General features: G+C 44.6%; 1 protein-coding gene across 3 annotated transcripts; it reads right to left on the reverse strand.

The window, feature by feature from the left end:
- Positions 1-443: 443 nt before the first annotated feature.
- Positions 444-21,956, reverse strand: LOC307077217 (DNA (cytosine-5)-methyltransferase 3B-like). Of its 3 annotated transcripts, XM_079738557.1 has the most exons (24): positions 21,906-21,956; positions 21,516-21,552; positions 20,013-20,100; positions 17,676-17,781; positions 13,192-13,342; positions 12,725-12,807; positions 12,357-12,515; positions 11,956-12,093; positions 10,794-10,952; positions 10,055-10,162; positions 9,642-9,783; positions 9,204-9,326; positions 8,967-9,011; positions 8,730-8,809; positions 8,414-8,526; positions 7,648-7,831; positions 6,817-6,901; positions 6,123-6,268; positions 4,333-4,423; positions 4,057-4,205; positions 3,500-3,585; positions 3,151-3,220; positions 2,702-2,820; positions 444-2,278 (listed from the first exon to the last, which is right to left on the reverse strand). In XM_079738557.1, exons 4-24 carry the CDS (start codon positions 17,730-17,732, stop codon positions 2,137-2,139), a joined length of 2,430 nt encoding a protein of 809 aa, XP_079594683.1. In that variant the 5' UTR covers positions 17,733-17,781; positions 20,013-20,100; positions 21,516-21,552; positions 21,906-21,956; the 3' UTR covers positions 444-2,136. The 3 variants fall into 3 exon arrangements, with proteins under 3 accessions (XP_079594683.1, XP_079594682.1, XP_079594684.1); XM_079738556.1 differs by lacking the exons at positions 21,516-21,552; positions 21,906-21,956 and adding an exon at positions 21,305-21,507; XM_079738558.1 differs by lacking the exons at positions 20,013-20,100; positions 21,516-21,552; positions 21,906-21,956 and adding an exon at positions 21,305-21,507.
- Positions 21,957-21,978: the final 22 nt, after the last annotated feature.

Here is a 21,978-nt window from a genome sequence, read left to right on the forward strand (position 1 = left end):
CGCTGCTTGATAAAAAAAAATCTCCAGCAGTGGCGGAGCCCGCTTCATAACTGTAAAAATAAGTGATTTGAAAATTCTCACTTTCATGTGGAGTAAATTGTCCCATAAGTCTTTTCAATATTTGTCAAAATATAATATACTATAGGCTAATTGTCCTTGCCATTGTTTAGGGCTTATTTATTTTTTCTTTTCCCATTTTTTCTAACTTTTTCATAACCATAAACCACCAGTGGTTTAAATCTTTTTACTTTTTGTTGTTGTAAATGTGTAGTTGTGATTTTGCATTGGAAATCAATCATCAATCACAATCATGAAATGAATTGGTAGGCCTGTGACATCATATACACTTTTGCAAAATAAAGATAAAGACCAACTTATCAGCAAGCTGTGTTTTATTGACTAGAACAAACATATATATATATATATATATATATAGAGGCCAATAAAAGTATCAACAAATACAAAACTAAACAAACATGTTTGTAACAAATCAGGGGAAGTACAAAAATAGCACAATGTGTTCTTTAAAACTAATTTGCACTCAAAATGTATAGTAAATAGAAACATAACAAAAACTGTCATATAAAAAGGAGGCACAAAAACAATGGCACAAGTCCTTTTTCCGAAATCACATCAATCACAAAGCAACACATAAACATGTGTTCTATATCTACCCAATAACAACACAGAAAGCATATACAACTATTGATTAAAAATGCATATTATATAACTATAAAGAACTAGCTCTCTGATCATAAAAATATTCTGGCAAGGCAGATTGAGACCTCCAGCACACTCAAAACATACAGTAGTATGGTCAAAATGTAAACAGTATTTTTAGTTTGGTTATAATAAAGAGAATATTAGAATCACACATTAAAAGGAGCTATACCATAATTTCAGTCACTTGATCATTGAGGAACTTGCAATGAGTGGCTTTTTTAAGGTATTTTTGAGCACCAAAAAAAAAGTGGCATTCAAGTATAAGATATGCCCTGGTAATGATTCAGTAGGCCTATGACAAAAAGAAAAACTAAAATCGCTATTGCTATTTGCATTACGAATAGTTGTGCACCTTGTATTAGAAAAGTCTAGTTATTGAAAATATTCTAGTTTAAAGACTTGTAGACACTCGTGTCTATACAGTACGTTTAAGGAACAAACAAAGATGTCCTGGTAACAAAATAAAAAACGATATATACAAAAATGTGATGTTTTAGATTCACAAAGATTCTTGGCAATATGGTGAGTAGGAATCATTGTGCTGAGGTATTGCCCATTTGGTTTTGTTGAAAGCTAATAGAATGAATATCTTGCCTAAGGGGTATATGACGTAGGAAATTGTCAGCTACAGGTCATAAAATGATATAAATGTAATGTAAATATAACTTCTCTACTGCAAATATTAAAAAAATGCCCATGAACAGTGTTGACAACAAGAGATGTAATAAAATGGCAAATATTGCTTGTAACTATCGTAGGAAAAATATTAAAGCGCTTTAGTCGAAATATGCCATCAATGTCTTTTTCCAGTTTTTTTGGTTATTTTTCACTCGAACAATCAAACATATTAAATATATAAGTACTTAAATCTACACACTTTCTTTGTAATCTATTTTTCTTTGAATTAACTATTTTAAGCACTCAGAGTAACACGATTCTTTGAATGAAACCCTCTAAAAACAAAAAAGGCTTTGGTTAAACTTCAAGAACAATCTGTATGTTTTGGTTGAGAATCAGCCACAAACTTGAGCTATTTTCATGTTTGCTAAATGTAAAGACAGTATAAAATTGTATAATTCTAGCTGCAAAAGGTTAAAGATTGCCATCATGTGATCATGATCCACCTTATATAACTCAAGAGACGGAAGGAGAAGCCAACGAGAAGGCCGGACAAAAGTGTCGTTGGTATTACTCCAAAGGAGATTTAGCACTCTTCTTCCTCCCTTCCTCAAACAATTCTCTTTTCAGTTTAAATTCAGCCGCTCTGCTGAGCTTAACAGTACTTGACTCAGTACTCTTCTAGTATTTATTACCGTGCTGTGTAGTGATGGGAATAGTGTAGTCATGTGTGGGTGGGAATGTGTCTGCTGGTATATGTGTTTGCTTAGAGAACCGCTTGGGGCTCAGTTTGGTCTATTCACAGGCAAAATAGTCTTTGAGGGGTGCAAACAGGTGCCTGATGACCGGCACACTCCAGGACCGGCCAAGTAGCTTCTGCCGTGCGCTGCGGCCCATGTTAGACACGTCGGTGTAGTGGACGGGGAACCCGAAGATCCTAAAGGAGGGAGCATAAGACAGAGGTCAAGCACCACACAGGGCCAGTAAGGACAAAAATACAAGGAGCCCCAACACTAGGGACTCAATGTTACGGTCATGATACTTAGTATGGTAAAAACACAATGTGCGATAATGTAGTGGCTGGGGTGGTCGATCCCAACTGTCGGCTTTAATTTAATTTAAGTCATATGCGATAGAAAAGCATCTGTTTAATAAATAAATATGTGTGCGGTTGTGTGTGTGTGTGTGTGTGTGTCAGATATTATTGTGTGTGTGTGCCTGTGTTTGCGTGTGTGGGTCAGACATTACCTCACTAGCTCGGTGCACCACAGGATGTGTGTGTGTGTATGTGTGTGCCGGTGTCTGTGTATGTGTGTGCCTGTGTGCATTTGTGTGTGCGTGTGTGAGGGTCAGACATTACCTCTCTAGCTCGGTGCACCAGAGGATGTCCTCCTTTCCATTCATCATGACTGGGAAGTGCTGGTCCTTCCCCTGCTTGATGGAGTTAGACCGGGTCGTGATAGTACGAACCTTCCCAAACTACATACATACACGCACGCACACATACAAACAGTTTAGCAAATACCATACCAGAACCATAACATACAAGAACGTTTCTCATCACAAGCAGCAATGTGCTACTGATGTTGTTTAATATTCATCAGGACACTAACAGAATATGTTCTTAGGCAGAAATAGACAAATTAATTTCTAACAGATTATATTGGTAACGGATGTTTTAGTGAAGCCAGCAGAGGGCGTAAGCTTGGTTGAATTACCCAAACCAGTATGGTAATTTAATGTAGGTTTAGCATGTGTTGAGTGCTGCAGTGTAATGCTAATGTCCGTGGGTAATAGTTAATGTCCCACCTTGGCCACCCTGCCGTGTTCAAGACAGTCCTGCAGCTCCAACTTGTCCATCCCAGACGCACAGAGGGGCCTGAGGCGAGGGGAGGACGGAAATGTCCGATGACATGGCATAAAGGAAACGAAAATTGTATCGTAAGTACCTTGGTTTATACGATACAAGGGATAAAAAAAAAATACTGAACTGTAATGCCATTATTTTCCATCTTAATGTCTGTGATTATATCATTATTTATTTCACAATATATATGAATATTTTGCCTGCCCACGTCCTGCATGTAAGGCATTATAAAGACATAACCCGGGGGGCAGGGATTACACTTGGCACCAGCGTTCGTGTCTCTGACTGTACCTGTTCATACACGGCAGATTCCCCCAGAAGTAGCGAGCTCGGTGGGCGGCAGAAACATCGATAGCATCGATCATGACTGGGTTACACTGAAGTACAAACACACACACACAGATTATGAATGCTCATTAATATAATTCAAACAGATGCCACGGTCAATATGGGCTTTGAGTATTAGCACATCTCGAATCAACAGAAAGATCCTATGTTGAAAAGAGCAGGCCGACAAAGAACAGCGTAGATCTATATTGGATAGAGTAGAAGTTCAACCTATATATTTACAAGAGTAGAACTATAATGAATGAGTAGAAGGATATTTAATAGAGTGGAACTGTATTGGACAGAGAAGAACCGTATGAAGTTGGTAGAACCGTATTAAATAGAGTTGTATTGAAAAGAGAAGAACTATATTGATCAAGGCAAAACTATTGAATAGAGTGCAACTGTACGTAATAGAAATGTATTGAATAGAGTAGAGCTGTTTTGAACGGCGTGGACAGTAAGAACAGAACGGTCCAACGATATTGAAAAGAATGCAGTTGCGCAGGACTGTAGCTGACCTCCAGGAAGCGTGAAATGTCCCTCTTGTCGTTCACTCCCATGGCAACAACGTTCTCAAACATCCAGAAGAAGGGGCGGTTCTCGCCCTCCTTCGGTCGGGCCTCACTCAACAGGCGGTAGAACTCGAAGAACAGTCGCCCCGTTCCTTCTACAAAGGGGAAAGAGTAGGGAGGGGGGGAAATTGACTGACTCATTCATTTTACATACACTCTCCCCAGCATACCATTGTTTGTTCAGCATGTGCGTGTGTGCCCGTGCGCGTGCGCGTCCCTCACCGTAGAGTCCCTTCCTGGCCGGGTTGACGATTGACAGGTCGTTACAGGGGCTTCCCCCGATCACCAGGTCAAACGGCCCCCACTCTTCAATCTGTGGAGACAAGGGCCACACCCACTTTTAGCCATCATGTGTGTTTACTCGGCAAGCCCACAATGCCATGATGTCATGACAGCATGTGCCAAGTACATCATGTGCTCGCAGAAGAGCTGGCAGTTGGATGGATTTAAGAAGGGGGGCATAAAAAGCATGATTATTTGCTTTTCGTATCACTGATTGATGACGAGGAAGCAAGACTGAGCGAGAGTAGACAGGGGGGCAGGTGGAACCGCACAAGAAGTGGAGACAGACGGGCCATTTGGTTGGTTGTTAAATACACAGAATCAGATTGATGGATGTGGGGAGAAGGAGGAACAAAGAGAGGGCGGGAGAAAAAGAGGGAGGAGGTGTAGGAACGGGTTGAAGTGGGATAATTATCCTTCAGCGTTGGCTATTTTTCGGAGACCATGAAGGGGTGCGCTTGATTTATCAACCCCTGACGTGTTAAGTCAGGAGGGAAGTAATATCCCAGGTATGTCAGACACTAATCGTGTATGCAGCAGTCCTACTATTACATAGCAGAACATCTGTGCAGAGACAACATAGAGCCTGGGCCTGAAACCAGAACAGCCCTGTTTCTTGTTTCGTTTCAGAAATATATTTAAGGAAGCTCAGCATGGTGTTGTATTGAAACCTTAACAGACACTTATCCATTTACTACTGCTGGCCGAGTTTGTGCTTGCTGTTTATAGCAGATGACAACCTTACATAGCACGACCCCAGGCCACAAATATGAAGCGAAAGGAAATGAAACTCCCCTAGTTTGAGCAAGATACATATGAAGCTGAATTATGAGACTACTTTGAGACTGATTCTGCTCTGTCTCTATGCCTTATCAAAACATTTAAAACTCCCTCACTTGCCTTGTTGATGACTATAGTATTCTATCCTACACCTACACATACACACACTTTCACAAACACACACACACACACACACACACACACACACACACACACACACGGTTGTGTTTCAGCAGCATGTCTCAACCTGCCAAGTGTTTGAGTAGGTTTTTAAAACAAACCCCTGTTCACTCTAACTGGAGCACAGGGGGCACAAATATATTTTAAAGACACCAAGACACACACACACACACACACACACACACTGTCTCTTTGTTCTTCAGCAGTTTATGGGCTATTCGTAACCTGTCTTGTCAGATGGTTTGTTACAGAGAACAATCAGGGTAGCCATCCTTGGAAACAGTTTCGGTAGGAGCAGGCACTTTCCAAAAACAACTTTGCAGGTTAATATTTATATGGCAGGTGTATCTGTCTGTCACGGTCTATCAAGTAGCCCACGTAGTTCCTCATAGGACGCTGCTCATACACAAACGCTGAAATCACTGAAACAAGGGAGGAGGAGGAACTCTTGCGGTATTGTAGTCTCCGGGTCAAGCTGCCTGCCGTGTTTAGGCAATTCGCTGCTACTATGCAAACAGTCATATCTATGGTTTACTGTGAACAGGTGTAAGTCTCCTGGCTCGGGAACTCCCTGAGCCAAGGAACGCTGACCCACTCTCCAGCTGCAAGCAACAGGTCAAAACAAACACACCGCTTTTCAGTGGCACTTTTGTGCCCCCCCCCCACACACACACACAACTCTTAACCTTTTGCACTGTGTCCTTTGGTACCTTGAAAGGTCCAAACTATCAGACCCCCTAACACTGGTTTTGTTAGTGCAGCGCGCTTACATTTTTCCGTGTGATGTTGCGGACATCGTGGACGTACTGGATCTTTCCTTCATGCCTCACCACGCCCACTGAGATGGAGTCTTCGCACACCTCCGACGCCACGTACTGGTCCACCTTGAAGCCCAGATCTCTCAGGACCAGGTAGCCTGCAGCACAACAGAGAGCCGTTGGAAACACCGTCGGACCCCCTGGGACTCACGGGCTGATCGTGGCCTTCGCCAATCGTTGCGGATCGTACCAAGGTATGGCTATGCCTCTTGTAATGGGATGTTATGTAGGCCTACGTGTCTCTGCGGTTGTGAGATTGTGTGCGTGGTGGAACAGCACATGTTCCTTATCTTATCAGTTCATATCAACATGACATTTCCTATCGTACTTTGATATGCATTTGATTCTTGTATTGAAGGTGCAATATCCAAGCGTTGGGTACACTACAGACGTACTTTTGGTTTATACATGCATAATTTACTATATTTCACATTTCTAATGTGATTTAACATTTAACAGTTAACATTATGACTCATGCTTATTTCTATTATCCACTGTTTCATAACATTTTCCAAATGTGTTATTTTCCATCTCGAGCAGTGCAATTGTGACAGTAACAATAGCGTACTTTTGAGTCAGAATGAACCACAGCCACACACAGACAGTACATTGAGTCAGAATGAACCCACACACAGTCAGTACGTACCGGTGGCGATGCCGTCAAACAGAGACAGTACTTTGATGGGCCGCCTCTGCTCTGCGGGGACAGCAGCGTAGATCTGCGGCTTCTCCTGGGAGACACAAGAGAGGGACGCAGTGAGTGGGAGACACCAGAGGGCTGGTGGGTGGTCGATCCCCCCCACTCCCCCGATGCAGCAATGGCGCCTCTCATGGCCCTTCTATCCCTCAAAGGGACACTGAAACCAGCCGGCTGTGGTTGGATTACACAGCTTTGCTTATGAAATAATGGATGAATGGATCGGAGTTTGACAGATCTGTTTTTGCAGATCTGTGATAAGCCTTCCCAAGGGGGGGCTTTCACGTTGAAGTGCATGCTACATTCTTGTGTTTATTTTTCCTAAACCGCGTTGGTTCGGAAGGGTTATGAAAATAAAACAGTTGTCAAGACTTGCGGAATGATCGCGGAAAGGAAAGAAATCGTACACTGACGTATGACAAAAGCCGACCCCAAATGTTGACGGAGCATTGTGCAATGATGATGAAACAAAGGGAATGTTTGAGGAATATGTTAAGACAGTTCTGCTTAGATCTAGATATAATGTTACACAATAGATCAGTGGGCGGACCAGTCGGGGTCTCTCTCTCTCTCTCTGTCTCTGTCTCTGTCTCTGTCTCTCTCTCTCTCTCTCCATAGGTGTGGATACATTGTGTGTGGGTACAGTGCGTCATGGGGGAGTCTTCCTGACCCATAGGTGTTGTGACGGTGTTGTGACGGTGTTGTGTGGTGTCGGTGCATAATGCCGGGGGGGGGGGGGGGGGGGGGGGGGGGGGGGGGGGGGGGGGGGGGGGTACGTACGAACTCCTGGCCGTTGTCGTTGATGAAGAACTCCTGCAGCTTGAGGTTCCAGTCGTGCCTCCTCTTCAGCACGCCGTAGCTGAAGAGTGGCTGACACATGTAGCAGCGCCACGGGTCCAGGTAGCGGGCGCTGTTGGACACACCAGGCCCCACCAGGATGTCCAGACAGTCCACACAGAAACACCTAGACGGACAGGAGGACGGGTTTAGACACACAGAGAGGAGGACGGGTTAAGAGACACTGAAGCAAGACACATACAGAGAGAGATGAGGACAGAGTAGGGTTACGATAAATAGAACTACAAAAAAAGAGTGCGAGAGAGAGAGAGAGAGAGAGAGAGAGAGAGAGAGAGAGAGAGAGAGAGAGAGAGAGAGGGAGGGACGGAACACAGTTACGATTAATAGAACTACAAAGAAAGAGAGAGAGAGAAAGCAAAGAGAGAGGGACAGAGAGAGAAGAGAGAGAGGGACAGAGACAGAGAGAGAGACAGAGAGAGAGAGGGAAAGGGACGGAACACAGTTACGATTAATAGAACTACAAAGAAAGAGAGAGAGAGAGAGAGAAAGCAAAGAGAGAGGGACAGAGAGAGAAGAGAGAGAGGGAGAGACAGAGAGAGAGAGAGAAAGGGACGGAACACAGTTACAATTAATAGAACTACAAAGAAAGAGAGAGAGAGAGAGAGAGAGAGAGGGACAGAGACAGAGAGAGACACGTGAATGTTCCAGGGTGGTTGGAATGGCTTTGGGGACGTGTGTGCTTGTGTACCTGCAGCAGTTTGCGTTTCCACAGAGCAGCACTTCTCTCCCTCCGCAGCAGATGGTGCAGTAGGACTGGTAGCCGTCGTCATCATACATGTAGGAGATCTCCAAATACACGTCCTGCACACACACAACCACACACACACACACACACACACACACACACACACACACACACACACACACACACAAACACACACATACAGACAGACAGAAGGTTGGTCATAGGCAGTGTCATGACGGACGAGCAGAGAGAGAGGTTAATAAACCCTTATTATATAATGTGAATATAGTCACAGTCAAACCCTTCGAGAGGAACATACCTTGCAAGCCTGGCAGAGGCCGCCTTCAAACAGAGGGTGAAAGGTCACCGCCTTCGTTTTCCCGCAAGAAAGACAGAACTCTGTAAAACAAAGTCAAGTCACCCGAGAGGAAGCGTTTAAATCAAAAAGGCCTTCAGGCTACAACTGTCAGAAAAAAGAGCGAACATAAAAGCACACTTAAAAACACACAGAAACACACACACACACACACACACACACACACAATTCAGCACTTACCTTCAATACTTTGTTTATTCTTCAGGACTTCATTCACCATATTTTCTGAGGAAGAGAAAGCGAGAGAGAGTGAGAGAGAGAGAGAGAGAGAGAGAGAGAGAGAGAGAGAGAGAGAGAGACAGACAGACCATGAGAGAGTCAGGACAACATAAGACTGGAGCGGGACAGTCTCCGGGGAGAGTGTTGTGTGATGATCTGAGCATGGGGGGGTTGGGTGATCTCTGCGGTGGGTCGTACCTCTGCTGAAGACCTCCTCGGGGGCGCTCTTGGTCTTCAGCAGACTCATCCTGGGCTTCTTAGTGCTGGGGAAACACTCGGGTACGGACACGTCCAGAACCTGGTGGTCCAACAGCTTGCTCTCTGCACGCACCAACACAAACACACACACATACAGGGTCATATACAGACATGATATTGGCTCTTTATGTACTCATACATACTTATGTATGTGTTCTCCTCCAATTTTGTTGTTCCCTGCTAAGAGTTCACACTTGGCCCAGACCAGACACACACACACACACACACACACACACACACAAAAACACAAGCAAGCATGTATATACACCTACTCCATACAAATCTGTTTCCGACAACCAGTAAAGGTGGCCATGCCTGAACAGGTGTGTGTGTGACTGTGTCTGAAACAAATTGACGACGTGAAGTGGCTTTGCTCACCCGCGTTGTGTGTGGGTTTGAGACCGTCCTCGCCCTTGGGCAGGAACCCTCCGGTGGCCCACTCTAGCATGGGTCTCACCTGGTCCTCTGGGTTATCTGAGGTACACACCGGAAAGGCCTGTTCTGCCCGGATACTGGCCATCTATAGTGGTGGTGGGGAGGGGGGGGAGAGAGAGAGAGAGAGAGAGAGAGAGACAGAGAGAGAGAGAGAGAGAGAGAGAGAGAGAGAGAGAGAAGAGAGAGAGAGAGAGAGAGAGAGAGAGAGAGAGAGAGAGAGAGAGAGAGAGAGAGACTTAATTGTGGTTTAGACTCGAGTAGCATAAATACTGCGGTTGGAAGCCAGACAAGGCTAGCAGGTATCTCGGCTGTGTGAGTGTACAGCGGTGGACCCCCTGAGGAGCATGAAGCCGTACCTCCAGCGCCTGGAAGATGGCCCTCCTGTAGGAAGCCAGCTTGGTGTAAGACGACGGGTTGAAGAACTTGGGGAAGGCCGTGATGGAGTCCAGTTTATCAGCTGAGACCTGGAGCGCCGCGAAGGGGACGCGGAGAGAAAGTGAGACAGAGCGGGGGAGACGGAGGGCAGAGGGATCACAGATGTTAACCAGCATCCCATGACCACACGCAACTCTATATTTTAGTTAAGCAGAGAAGGGTGAAAATAAGCTCTAAGCTTTCCTGTGACCCGTCTTCAAGGTAAGTTCAAAGTACATATGATGTAGTAATTAAGAATAATAACATAGCATATAGGAATTCTACCACCATCCGGCAGGCATCCATGAGCTGAGATGACTTAACTACAACAACTTAAGTCAACTTAACTGCAACTATATCTTAACTGCATTACTATATCTGCTTCTAAATGACACCTCTATTCAACTCACAAGTTGCTTTGGATAAAAGTGTCTTCACTACTTCTACTTACTAAATAGTAAGTAGAAGTAGAAGTAAAAGCAGTAAGTAGAAGTAAAAGCAGAAGTAGCAGTAGTAGTAGTAGTAGTGGAACGCGATCAGTCAACGTTACTCAATCCGCCACTACAGCCCCCCACACACACACACACACACACACACACACACACACACACACACACACACACACACACACACACACACACACACACACACACACCCTCTCCGTTCCGATTCGCCTCTCACCTCTGAGAACTTGCCGTCTCCGAACCACTGCAGCCAGCGCATCCCGTGGGTGGCCTGCCGCTTGCTGGTGGCACGCCACGTCACCACCATGCCCGGCCACCAGGAGAAGCCCTTGATCTTCCCCCACACCAGCTCTCCGATGCCGAAGCCCTTGTTGTCCTGACAACCAGGAGGGAGGAAGTATTTCAGTACAGTCATTATAGCATTATTATTGTTAATTGTATCATGTGGTTATTATTGTCATATTACTACGATCTTGTTTGGATTAATACTATCATTTTGATATTGTTATTATTATTTTAATATTATATATTATTATTATGTTAATAGTTTATAGCCCAGGTTAACCTAGCCTGGGGCTAGCCCAGCCTGGGCTTACGTTAGCCCTGGGCTAAGGAGTACTTCTATGAAGCGTGAGTTGCTTGTTCTTCAAATGAGTGAATTGTATGTTTGTGTGTGAGTGATGCCATTAGAAAGACGAGACCCTAACAAACATCCCTGCTTTGAAATTTGACTTTCTCCTTTCATTCTAGAATGTTTTGTGAGGGCTTCTTTCCACTTCTATCTTTCGTTTATAACTTTTGTAATCATAGATGCATGTAAGTAGCTGAAGTAAGAGCAGGTAGACCCTTCCTTGTTCTGAGCTGCACTGGTTTATCTCTGTGGTTTAGACCCGCGAGGAAGCTAGAGGAAGCCCCTAGGCTCTGATAGTGGGCGTCTGTATAAGCCAAAGGTTGCTGCGCTCTACTCGACAGTTGTGTCAAGATTGTGCAAGCGTGCACAGAAATGTAAACACTTGCACAGTCCAACGAGCAAATCCACAACTATGCAAACAAAACCATATTCCCCGGAGCCTGAACACGCAGAAGACACAAGATCACGGTGATGCTCAAGGTTTCCATCACTCCTGACGGCTGTTTTCATAACTGTCATCGGTAAACAAATACAGTGAAATAAACGTATATAAACGGGATTAGGTGGAGTGTGGGCTGAGTGATTTTGACAACGCTTGACGACGCCCTTGGACTGACTTTGAGTGCACCGATAAGAAACCTAATAAGGCGGGACGTTGTTTGATTATGAGGTTTGTGCACCGTGCTGCGTGATGTGCTTGCGCTTTGTTTGCGTGTGTTGCGCGAAAAAGGGCTTCAACCGCTCCAACCTTGTACTCGGCCTGGGGTTCCTGGCTGCTGCTGCTGGTGGTGGTGGTACTCTGGGCTGAGTCCTTCGAGTCAGCCTCCATCAGCTCCGGGTTTGGGGCCTCAGGGATGGGCATACACACCGTGACTAGACCCCGCCCCTGGGAGAGAGACGGAGAGACGCAGAGGAGGAGACAGAGAGTGTGAGAGTGGGTCTCAAGAGTGTGTGAGAGCTTTGTGTGTGTGTTGTTTTGTGGCAGGGATACCTGTGCCTGTCTGTGTGTGTGTGTGTGTGTGTGTGTGCGTGCGTGTGTGCGTGTGTGTGTGTGTGTGTGGGTGTGTGTGTGTGTGGTTTTGTCTGTGTGTCTGTGTGTGTGTGGGGGGGGTGGTGGGTTGTATGTGTGTCTTGGGGGTGTGGTGTTACCTGAGGTGTGTGTATGTGTGATTTGGGGTGCTGTTTGCGGGTCTTGTTGGGGGTCCCGGCAGTGAGGCCGGCCTGGTAGATGGTCCTGGGACGAGGGGTCTGTCTGAGACTCAACGGAGGACCTGACGGAGGACCGGCAGCCACCTCTGGGGTCTTATCCTGGTGAACACAGAATGGGAAAAAAGGAACATTAAAATGTGATAACGTGTCTGTGTGAGCGTGTAGCTTTATGTGTGTTTGTGTGTGTGTGTGTTTGTGTGGTGTGTGTGTGTATTTGTGTGTGTGCTTGTGTGTGTGTGTGTGTGTGTGTGTGTGTGTGTGTGTGTGTGTGTGTGTGTGTGTGTGTGTTTGTTTGTGTGTCTGTGTACCTGGCTGTAGGAGGAGTCCCAGCTATTCTCGGCCTCTGCGCTCTTCCTCTTCCTCTTCCGGCCTCCTCCTGGACACTGGTTATCTAGAGAGAAAGAGAAAGAGAGAGAGAGGGAGAGAGACAACGTAAAGCAGTGCTTCCCATAGAGGGAGAATACATAGAGCAGTGCTTCCCATAGACAGAGAGACAACTCAAAGCAGTGTTTCCTAGAGAGAGAGAGACAATGTAAAGCAGTGTTTACTAGAGCCTATAGGTAATTGATATGATAAAAGCTGAAGTCTACTTCTTAACTTTATTGATTTATTTTCAACAAATCTTCATATTTTATGTTGTAATGTGTTGTAGGTCTAACAAACTAAATGTTTAGACATTCTAGATGATTCTAGTTGTTAAATGAGTTTGATTTGTCTTATGTTCTTCCACAGAAAGTAAATGCTGTGATAAATTGATACACGTGCGACTCCTTACCTTGCGGTGAGGCGGCATCTCCGTTGTGTTTGGGACTGAAGGGGGAGGGCGGTTCCGCGGCCGCCAGAGGGCTGTTCTCATTGGTTAGCTTCACATGGCAGTCATTCTCTGACAGGATGTCGGAGGTCGCTGTGTCAGCATTCACTGCCGCCTGATGAAAATAAGAGGCATACCAAGATAATGACTTGAAGAAAAAAAAAGTGTTAAAAGAGAGGATTTAAAAAAGGTTCTTCTGTCACTTTTTGTCTAGCGCTGAGACGGCCCGAGGGCAAAGCCTGCTGACGATAGATTGGCAGGGAGGGGAGACCTTAATGTGTGTCAGTGAACAGTCATACTTGAAGCAAGGCATGTCCTTACGAGTTCGGATGAATTAGGCACGAAGAAAGGTGTTGCCTTGGGCAACAGCAGCTCCAGATCATTGACTACAACAATGCTTCCCCCGACGCCGACAGCAAGCAACAGCAGGGGAGTGGATGAGAAGGTATGTGGGGTAATGGCATTGGTGCAAAACTAAATTATTAGCCAAGAGACCAAATAACATCAAAGTCAAGTAGTATAGGGTTACAACCGTGACGTAGATGTGAAAGACTTGCAGTCCTCCCTGCGCCACACCAGGGTATTTAGAGTATTACAACAACATGTGCCGCCAGACCTAAGACACCCTAAGACTCCACAAGCAAAGACAATTCAGGCCTATTTATATCCCTTTTTACATACTTTTAACTTGAAACGCCTTACATCATTAAAGATGCAACGTGTACAATTTTGCCCACTGTCCAATGATTCCTCCACAAAATAGGGAGTGGCATATAACGAGAAAGTAATGATCCACTTTCCCTCCCTTACCAAAGGCCATCCACTGAATATCGAGTTACGCTTACTGTTTACTGTGTACAGTGAATCTGTGCTATGGCTTGGTCAAGATCCCAATGTTCTGTTGTTCAGGTTGGTTTGAGCCAGTGTAACATGTCCCAGTGTACTTTTGACCAGAGTGACCAGAGGTAAGAGAGGTCCTGCCCTCTCATGGACTGAGGGCAGCCTGGCCACTGCAGGGACGGGGATCTCTAGAGGTAAGAAGCGGTATTACGAAAAATAAATATGCAACGCAATTCATAGATGTCGCTGACATAACTTCAAAACTGCTGTTTCTTCACATTCTTTAATAATCGCTGATTCTTTTTTTATGTTTTAAACTAATAAACATACTGCACCATTAATCTGATGCTACTTCTCAAGTCACACAGCAATTGCAACGGTATCTAGACGACTGAGAAGGTGTTGAGAGGATGGATTTTGAGATATGGATCAGACAAAGAAGTTGAACAAAGATTAACTTGTCGTCGCCCAAGTGAAATTATTTTCTGCCCCACAAATGGACATCTGCCCAATAGCCTATCATCAAACCTAATCCATTCAATCAACAGTGGGAATCCACAAACGGAGCCGCAAAGCAGAGCAAGAGGCAGTTGTTTGGCAGACAAGTGATGGGCAGTGTATCAATATGAAGAGATTCCCCTTCCGTATATTTTAGAACCAATTTTGTCTTGCAAATCAACACGGTTCAACGAAGGACGTCCGATTTAACAGATGGATGCAGTTGTTGGCGGACGTTACGACCACATCATGTGTGCAACGCCAATAAAGATTTGCCAGAGAATGAGTGAAAGAGCAGCCGTCACACACATGTTACACAATTATGCCTCTTACAAGCTTTCCGTGATGCCATCATTAACTGGCATTAAACTAGGAATGTGTGCGTGGTTGTGTGTGGCAATGTGTTTTCCTTTTCAGACACATGCCCTAGTTCTCACAGACAGAGGACTCAGAGATCTGGAAGACGATGAAATGGTGAAGACACGACTGAGCGGAAGAGAGGGCTAGAAAAACTATGGGACATTGACAAAAAGAAAATGAAAGATAGTTAAGAATGACAGAAAACAAGCATAATGGAGAGAAAGAAACTACGATTAAGAGAGATGACAGTGTTAAGAGAGGGTCTCTCCAGTGTTTCCCCTATATGCATTCAGCAGCAGCGCACCGCCACTGCAAATAAAGAAAAAAGTGCAAAAAAAAGAAAAAAGAAAAATTGTTTCTGCCAAGTTCAAGGCACATTTGCACAATGATCTGGTCTCAGCAGATACCTTGACTCTGTTGTTTGTTATGTCATGTTCGGAAGCTCAATCTGTACATTTTTCCCCAAAAAATCTCACCAGAAGAAACCATTTAAATGGTTATTTATCAAACATTTATTCCCGGACCCCCCTGGCGTTGCTAGGTTACCATCTCACTGCACCACTGCTATAAAAAAATCTAGGGGAAACACTGGTCTCTCCCTTTCGTTCCTTTTAGGACATTAATGAGAGAAAGTGCTTAGGCAGACCCTACGTGTGTTTACCAGATGTGTTCATCAGTATAACCTCCACTTGGAAACAAATCTTACTTTTGAATTCTACAGCCTGGCTGTCAGGATGACATATGCACTGTTTCCTTGTGCCGATCGGCATCTCAAGCTAGCGCTCTGAGGATCGACAAAATAATAAACCTGTAATGTGTTTGAAATGGTTGCCGGGAAAGAGCTGTTTGGAGAAGACGGGGGGATGCGGTGGTTGGGAATGTTGATCCCATCACAGCAGCTGTCTCTGTGCCTCGCCTACCCGCCAGATCTCCCCAATCACCTTCATTACATCTCGTCACATCAAAAGGTACAGAGGCCTCCACAACACAGTAGTTTTTTTGCTAAGACTTGGAAGCTACCACCAACACAAGCAAAGCATCAGGGTTGCACAAGTTCTTCCAAGTATATTATTTTTGAATGAGGCTTGAAAGTGCTTAACGGTCTAGCGCCTTTCTATTATCATCCTGTCTATTGCTCACTTCCTCCCCCCTCTGCGGCTTTCAGTAGCCGATAATCTGCCACTCAACTGCTGTGTAAACATGACTGCTGTGAAAGACACAGTTGTAACTGTGTGAAATACACAGTTGTAACTGTGTTTTTCAGAAGTGAGAAAAAGAAAATTTCAAAAAAATGTTAGTTAGTGTTAGTTTGTAAAAGTGTCCAAACTCCTCAGATCATAAAGCTTTACAGTGACCCAATTTAAAATCACAGCGGCTATGTCATAGGCAATATAGTATTAAATACAATATTACATGAACGGTGAATAACAACAGTAACTCAACACTTTCCGATAAACACAACAAGGACGTTTATAGGACTCCAGCGTACATATCCCACCTACGTTTGAGCAGGTCGCACTTACTAACAACTATTCCAAAACAAAAGTAAAATATGCCACAATTGCCCCCCCCCCCCCCCCCTGCCTCCATCTGTTTATCCCCCCTCCATCTCGCCCTCTCCGTCTGTCTTTCCATTCTTCTGTCCATCTCCATCTGCCTATCTCTCCATCTGTCCCCCTCATTTTTTAGAAAGCGAAAATATTTGGACAACTTGGGAACGAAGCTTTGCATACGTATGTGTGTGTGTGTGTTCGGGATGGCGAAAGTGTAAAATATTCTTGACCGGCCACCGAGCCTCATTAACCGGTTAATGCCGTTTAACCGATCAGATTAGAATGTGCTATTTGAAATAAGAGCCATTTCGAGCCGCGCCAGCCGCCTGCTATTTCGAAACTCTGCTTATCTCTCTCCCGTTTGGCCTCCGACTCACACACACACACTCTCCGAGTGAGAGGAAGTGGCTCCAACCGCGGCACGACCTGTGTTTGAATTGAAACACGAGGCGTGCTTACTGCAAGTTGACCGTGTGTAGAGAGCGGGCTCCTGAGACCCTTGGCCCCTGGATTCGCCAGGGGCCAATCGGAAGAGGGCAGCGTTAGGAGCTCATTTGAAACATTGCCGCGGCTCATTTAAGAAAATGACATCTCTGAAGAGACGCCGCTTGTTTAGTTTGGAGGCGACAGAAAAATTTAGGGTGAGGGATAATTTTTTTATCCCTCACAAAAATATCTTGGAATGAGATGGCTAACTGTAGTCTTATAGCGTTTAGTCTGCTGTCCATAATAATTTAGAGATCATATTCTCCGCCGCTTGCATGCGGGAATAATCAAGACTTGAGGAGAAATTAAAAAGTGGGCTAGAGACGCGGTGTCCGTCCAACTTCCAAAAGTCACCTCATCTGATCATCTTTTTTTTTTTTTTTTTACCAGCAAGCGACAATTTTGATCAGTTAACGTTGATACGGTCAACCATTGGTCAAACGATCATCTGTTACCATCCCTAGTGTGTGTGTGTCTGTGTGTGTGTGTGTACGTCTGTTTGTTTCCCGGTCCGTGGTTGAGTGGCTGTGTATGCGTTCTGTGTTTTTTTTTTGTGTGTGTGTTTGTGTGTGTGTGTGTGTGTGTACGTCTGTTTGTTTCCCGGTCCGTGGTTGAGTGGCTGTGTATGCGTTCTGTGTATGTTTTTGTGTGTGTGTGTGTGTGTGTGTGTGTGTGTGTGTGTGTGTGTGTGTGTGTGTGTGTGTGTCTCACAGTGGCCGCCATGTCGTTGCCCTCCTCCGTGATAGTCGCGTACTTGTTGGACGGCATCGCGGTCACAGTGGACTGGTCTGCTGTCTGCCCTGATTCCTAGTCAAACCTGAAACACAGAAACAAGACAAAATGGGTTGTACAGGCTGCAAAATACTGTGTTTGCAATTTAGAAGGGTATCCAGCAGAACATTTGGATGAAGGACAATTGGCGGTCAGGAACCCTTTAAGTCTCGCGAGTGGTAAGGGAATGCCAATCAAAGTGACCACTGAATTTAATTGTAAATACCAGTCTCAAGTATCTAGTGTTATTATCTGGATACAAGATACCAGCTCAGCTTAAGTGGGGATTCCCAGCGACCTTGTTTCTTAAAAAACAAAAGTAATATAGTGATCCCTCATCCTTTCCATCTAGTGAGAGTGACACTCACACTAGAAACCAGTATCTAGTACAACCTCCTAGCTTGTGCCTCTCACTTCTCTGGAGGCACAAGCTAGGAGTAGTTTTATGATATGAAAGTGATGACATATACAAGAACTGTCTTGTGTGCATGTATGTGCGTGTGTGCATACTATGTGTGTGTATGCACTGTATGTGTGTGCTTGTGCTTGCTATTTCTTGTTATGTTATATTGATATCCAATTGTATCAGACCATTTCTGTTGCAATCCACCAGAGCACTACTGGAATCGGTGATCACACTAAAATCTCTGTACACTCGCTCACATCAGCCCTGCCCACACACACATCAGCCCTGCCCACACACACATCAGCGCCTAGCACACAAACATGCGCGCGGAGCTCCTCACACATGGAGCTACTAGCTAGGGAGATACTGGTTTGTTGTGTGTGTGTGTGTGTGTGTGTGTGTGTGTGTGTGTGTGTGTGTGTGTGTGTGTGTGTGTGTGTGTCTTGGGTTTCAGAATGACCTAATGGCAGGTCAGATAGTCAAACAAGCCCATACAGACCAGAGTGTACTGGGGAGGACCTGCCTACCCAGGCATTAACGATGGGTCAACGGTGAACATTTGTGATTTGGTAACGCTTTGCAGCACAGCATGCAGACAGCAGTGGCATCATCGTCCTCGAATATGCAAATCAAAACATTGATCATGTTCGCTATATACAGAACACAGCTTACACTAGTTAATTACTTTGTAAGCTTTCTCTTGCCGAATGCAAAAAAAAAAAGGGATGAATGCCCTTGAGTTGCACAAAATGATTTGGCCTATGTTAGGGAAGGATGGGACTGTGACCTCATGCTTGTGTGCACACACACACACACACACACACACACACACACACACACACACACACACACACACACACTCACTCACCAGGTGCTTCCTGGGGCTGAGAGGGGACAGTCCCTAACCTAACAGCTTCCCAAACAGGAGACGCCCACCCTCTAAGCCAAGCCAATGGGAACTAGGTTGAGTAAAAACGAAAATGCTCAGTAGCCAATCACATGCAACCATAAACATCCCTTTAATTTATAATTAAAAATATGAAATAGGCTGAAGAACATTACAATACACAGGCCTTTAAAGGAAAATAATAACACTGCCTCTCTTCACGGTCATCATTTCACAATAGTGCTAGTATCTTCTCTTAGCCAAAATATCAGGATAAACAAGATTGTGTTAACATACAAGGAAATGGTTAAGAGGGAGAGAGAAAGAGAGAGAGGGGGGAGAGAGAGAGACAGAAATGGGGAAGGAACCGTATGAATGAGAGGCCCCTGAACAGGGGACTTGGGGGGGGGGGGGCATCAAAGTTGTGTCTGGTAGCTGGAGATTAGGGACCACATTGCAAGAGGGGATTTTCCTTCAGTGTGTGTGTGGGGGTGTGTGAGTGTGTGTTTCTGGTGTGAGTGCCTGTGTGCATGAGTGTGTATGTGTGTGTGTGTGTGTGTGGTTGTGTGTGTGAGTGTGTGTTTCTGGTGTGAGTGCCTGTGTGTGCACGTGTGTGTGTGTGTGTGTGTTTGTGTGTTTGCATGGCTGTGTGTGTGTCTGGATTTGGCGCGTGTGTGTGTGTGTGTCTGTGCATGTGTTTCAGAGCTCTGTGTGTCTACATTCCTGGTCCAATATGTTCAGTGGAAACACAAGCCAACTGTAGCAGGCCTATTGAGCATGTCTACTGCAGTGAATACAGCATGCAGTGGACCACGTGTGGCCTACTGTACACAACACATGTAGGTGTTGTTATTACATCTATCATAAATGTACAAGTTATCAACTTTTTGCAATTGAATGGTTGTCTGATTTGTTGTTTTTTGTGCAAGTGTACATTTTCATTGTGTATTCAATAATAAATTAAATGTAATACTATATGAAATACCTTTCAGTTTTCTGTCTCCCTGCAAGGGGTTCCTATTGCAATAGCTAAGGAAGCTCTGCTTCCAAGGATGCAAATGAATCGATGCACACTGAAAGTAGATACAAGGTGATGAGCTGTTAACAGGATTTGCAAGACGGTAAATTGTGAATAATATGGACATAACATCATGTTCAGCTACATCGAAAGGAATATCATCCTAAACGCTGATGGCTCGGCAAAAAAAACAAATGTGCAGATTAATCATTAAATGTAAGCGTTTTGATCTCGCCTTTAACGCATGCCAACCACTAGATTACACAAATAGATAGGCCTTGGTCTATATTTACTCAGGTCGATTGGATATAATTCTCAAATTGATTTCAGTGCATTATTTAAACAGTGATACATTGAAAGGAACGGTGTTCTAGGGCCAGATGTATGCGTAATAGCCATTTGTAGGTCGATAGGCCTCAACTTGAACTCAAGTTTCGGTGATTAGAATTTAGTTGTCGAAATCCCAAATAAAATGCAACACCGGTAGCCTGAGACATGTGTCCGACTTTACAAATCACAGACACACCAACACACAAAAACGATGATTAAATTAATGTTATACACATGCGTGTATAACATTAATTTAATCATCGTTTTTGAGGCCTAATACACATTCAAGATAAATGACTTAAAGTCAGTCGATTTTTTCTAGTATCACTGGAGCCAGTCACTATTTATCAAGGCTTCAACTCATTTTATTGACCAACAATATGTAATAAAAGTCAATCTCGCATTTTGAGCCGCACTTAAATAGTCGTTGTGTTTAGCAGAGGCCTCCTAATAAACTCAACCCCTATCCTTTAACTCGATCGCACTCAGCTATCCACGTGTTGACAACCATCACTTAACCGCAACTATCTTTTTTTTAATGCAAGAAATGGCCATTATATAGACATCCCATGCACTGGCACGAAACTTAAAAAGTATCGGATCATAAAATGAATAACCTAAGTTTCGAGGCGCCCTCGAAGTTGCGGTGTGTCGTGACGCTGTGGATCATATCGGCTTCATGCTTTAATGCGTTAGATCAAGTTCGTGCACCGCAGCGGCCGACATGCGGCTGGGTCAACACGTAACATGCATCTCAGATACTTTTGCTTTAAACCAACGAACAAACAAACCAAACTAAAGCAACTTGTGCATTTGCATGATGAATTAAAAGGACCCGAGGACCGTGTCTTAACATGTATTTATATTCCCCTTTAACATGGCGAGGTCGTCTGCCCACCGGCCGCCCTCCTGCTACAGAGGAAACTTACGAAATCTTCCACGTTCGTCTCTCGCATCCAGCTCAACCGCTGCAATTGGTTCCTTCGCTCGCTCCGAGCTTCACAGACAATATTGAAACTTCTTCAAAAACTTTCTAGGAGTAAATCTGGTCCTCGGGGAGAACCTGTCCGAGCATGCTGTGATTCGCAGTACGTCGCCGAGCCGTGCTGGTATATTGGGTGTTTTTGAAGAGCAGCTTACCTGTTGCAGTCCGGACTGGATATATAGGAGGGGCTGCCTGCGGGATGGAGGGATATACACTCATTGGTTGCCACCGGCCGCGTATAAAAGACCCACCCACCCCCGTTCTTGGCAAAGCTTGACGCGCACTTAATACCTACCATAGGCAGGTCATAAACATTACCCTTAACTGTTGAAATAATGCATATGTCGGAACAGAATAGAATAGAATAGGCTTTATGGAGGCGTGACGTGAAAAGTTGCACTGTTGCAAACCATAGCATGCAATGCGGCTCTAAAGGGGTTTTAAATGAAATATAGAAGCCTAGACATTCGTGGGGTGTTTTGTGTTGCTATATTAAGAACTAAATGTGAGACCATAGCCATATTATGCGGAACGTTATAACTTACTTATTAATGGTGAGAGTGGATTCCGCATCCATGAGCGGATTTCATCTATCGCGTGGTTGGCTGTCTGACGCAT

Source organism: Pollachius pollachius (genome assembly GCF_949987615.1).
Source record: "Pollachius pollachius genome assembly, chromosome: 6".
In the NCBI taxonomy this organism is placed as follows: Eukaryota; Metazoa; Chordata; class Actinopteri; order Gadiformes; family Gadidae; genus Pollachius; species Pollachius pollachius.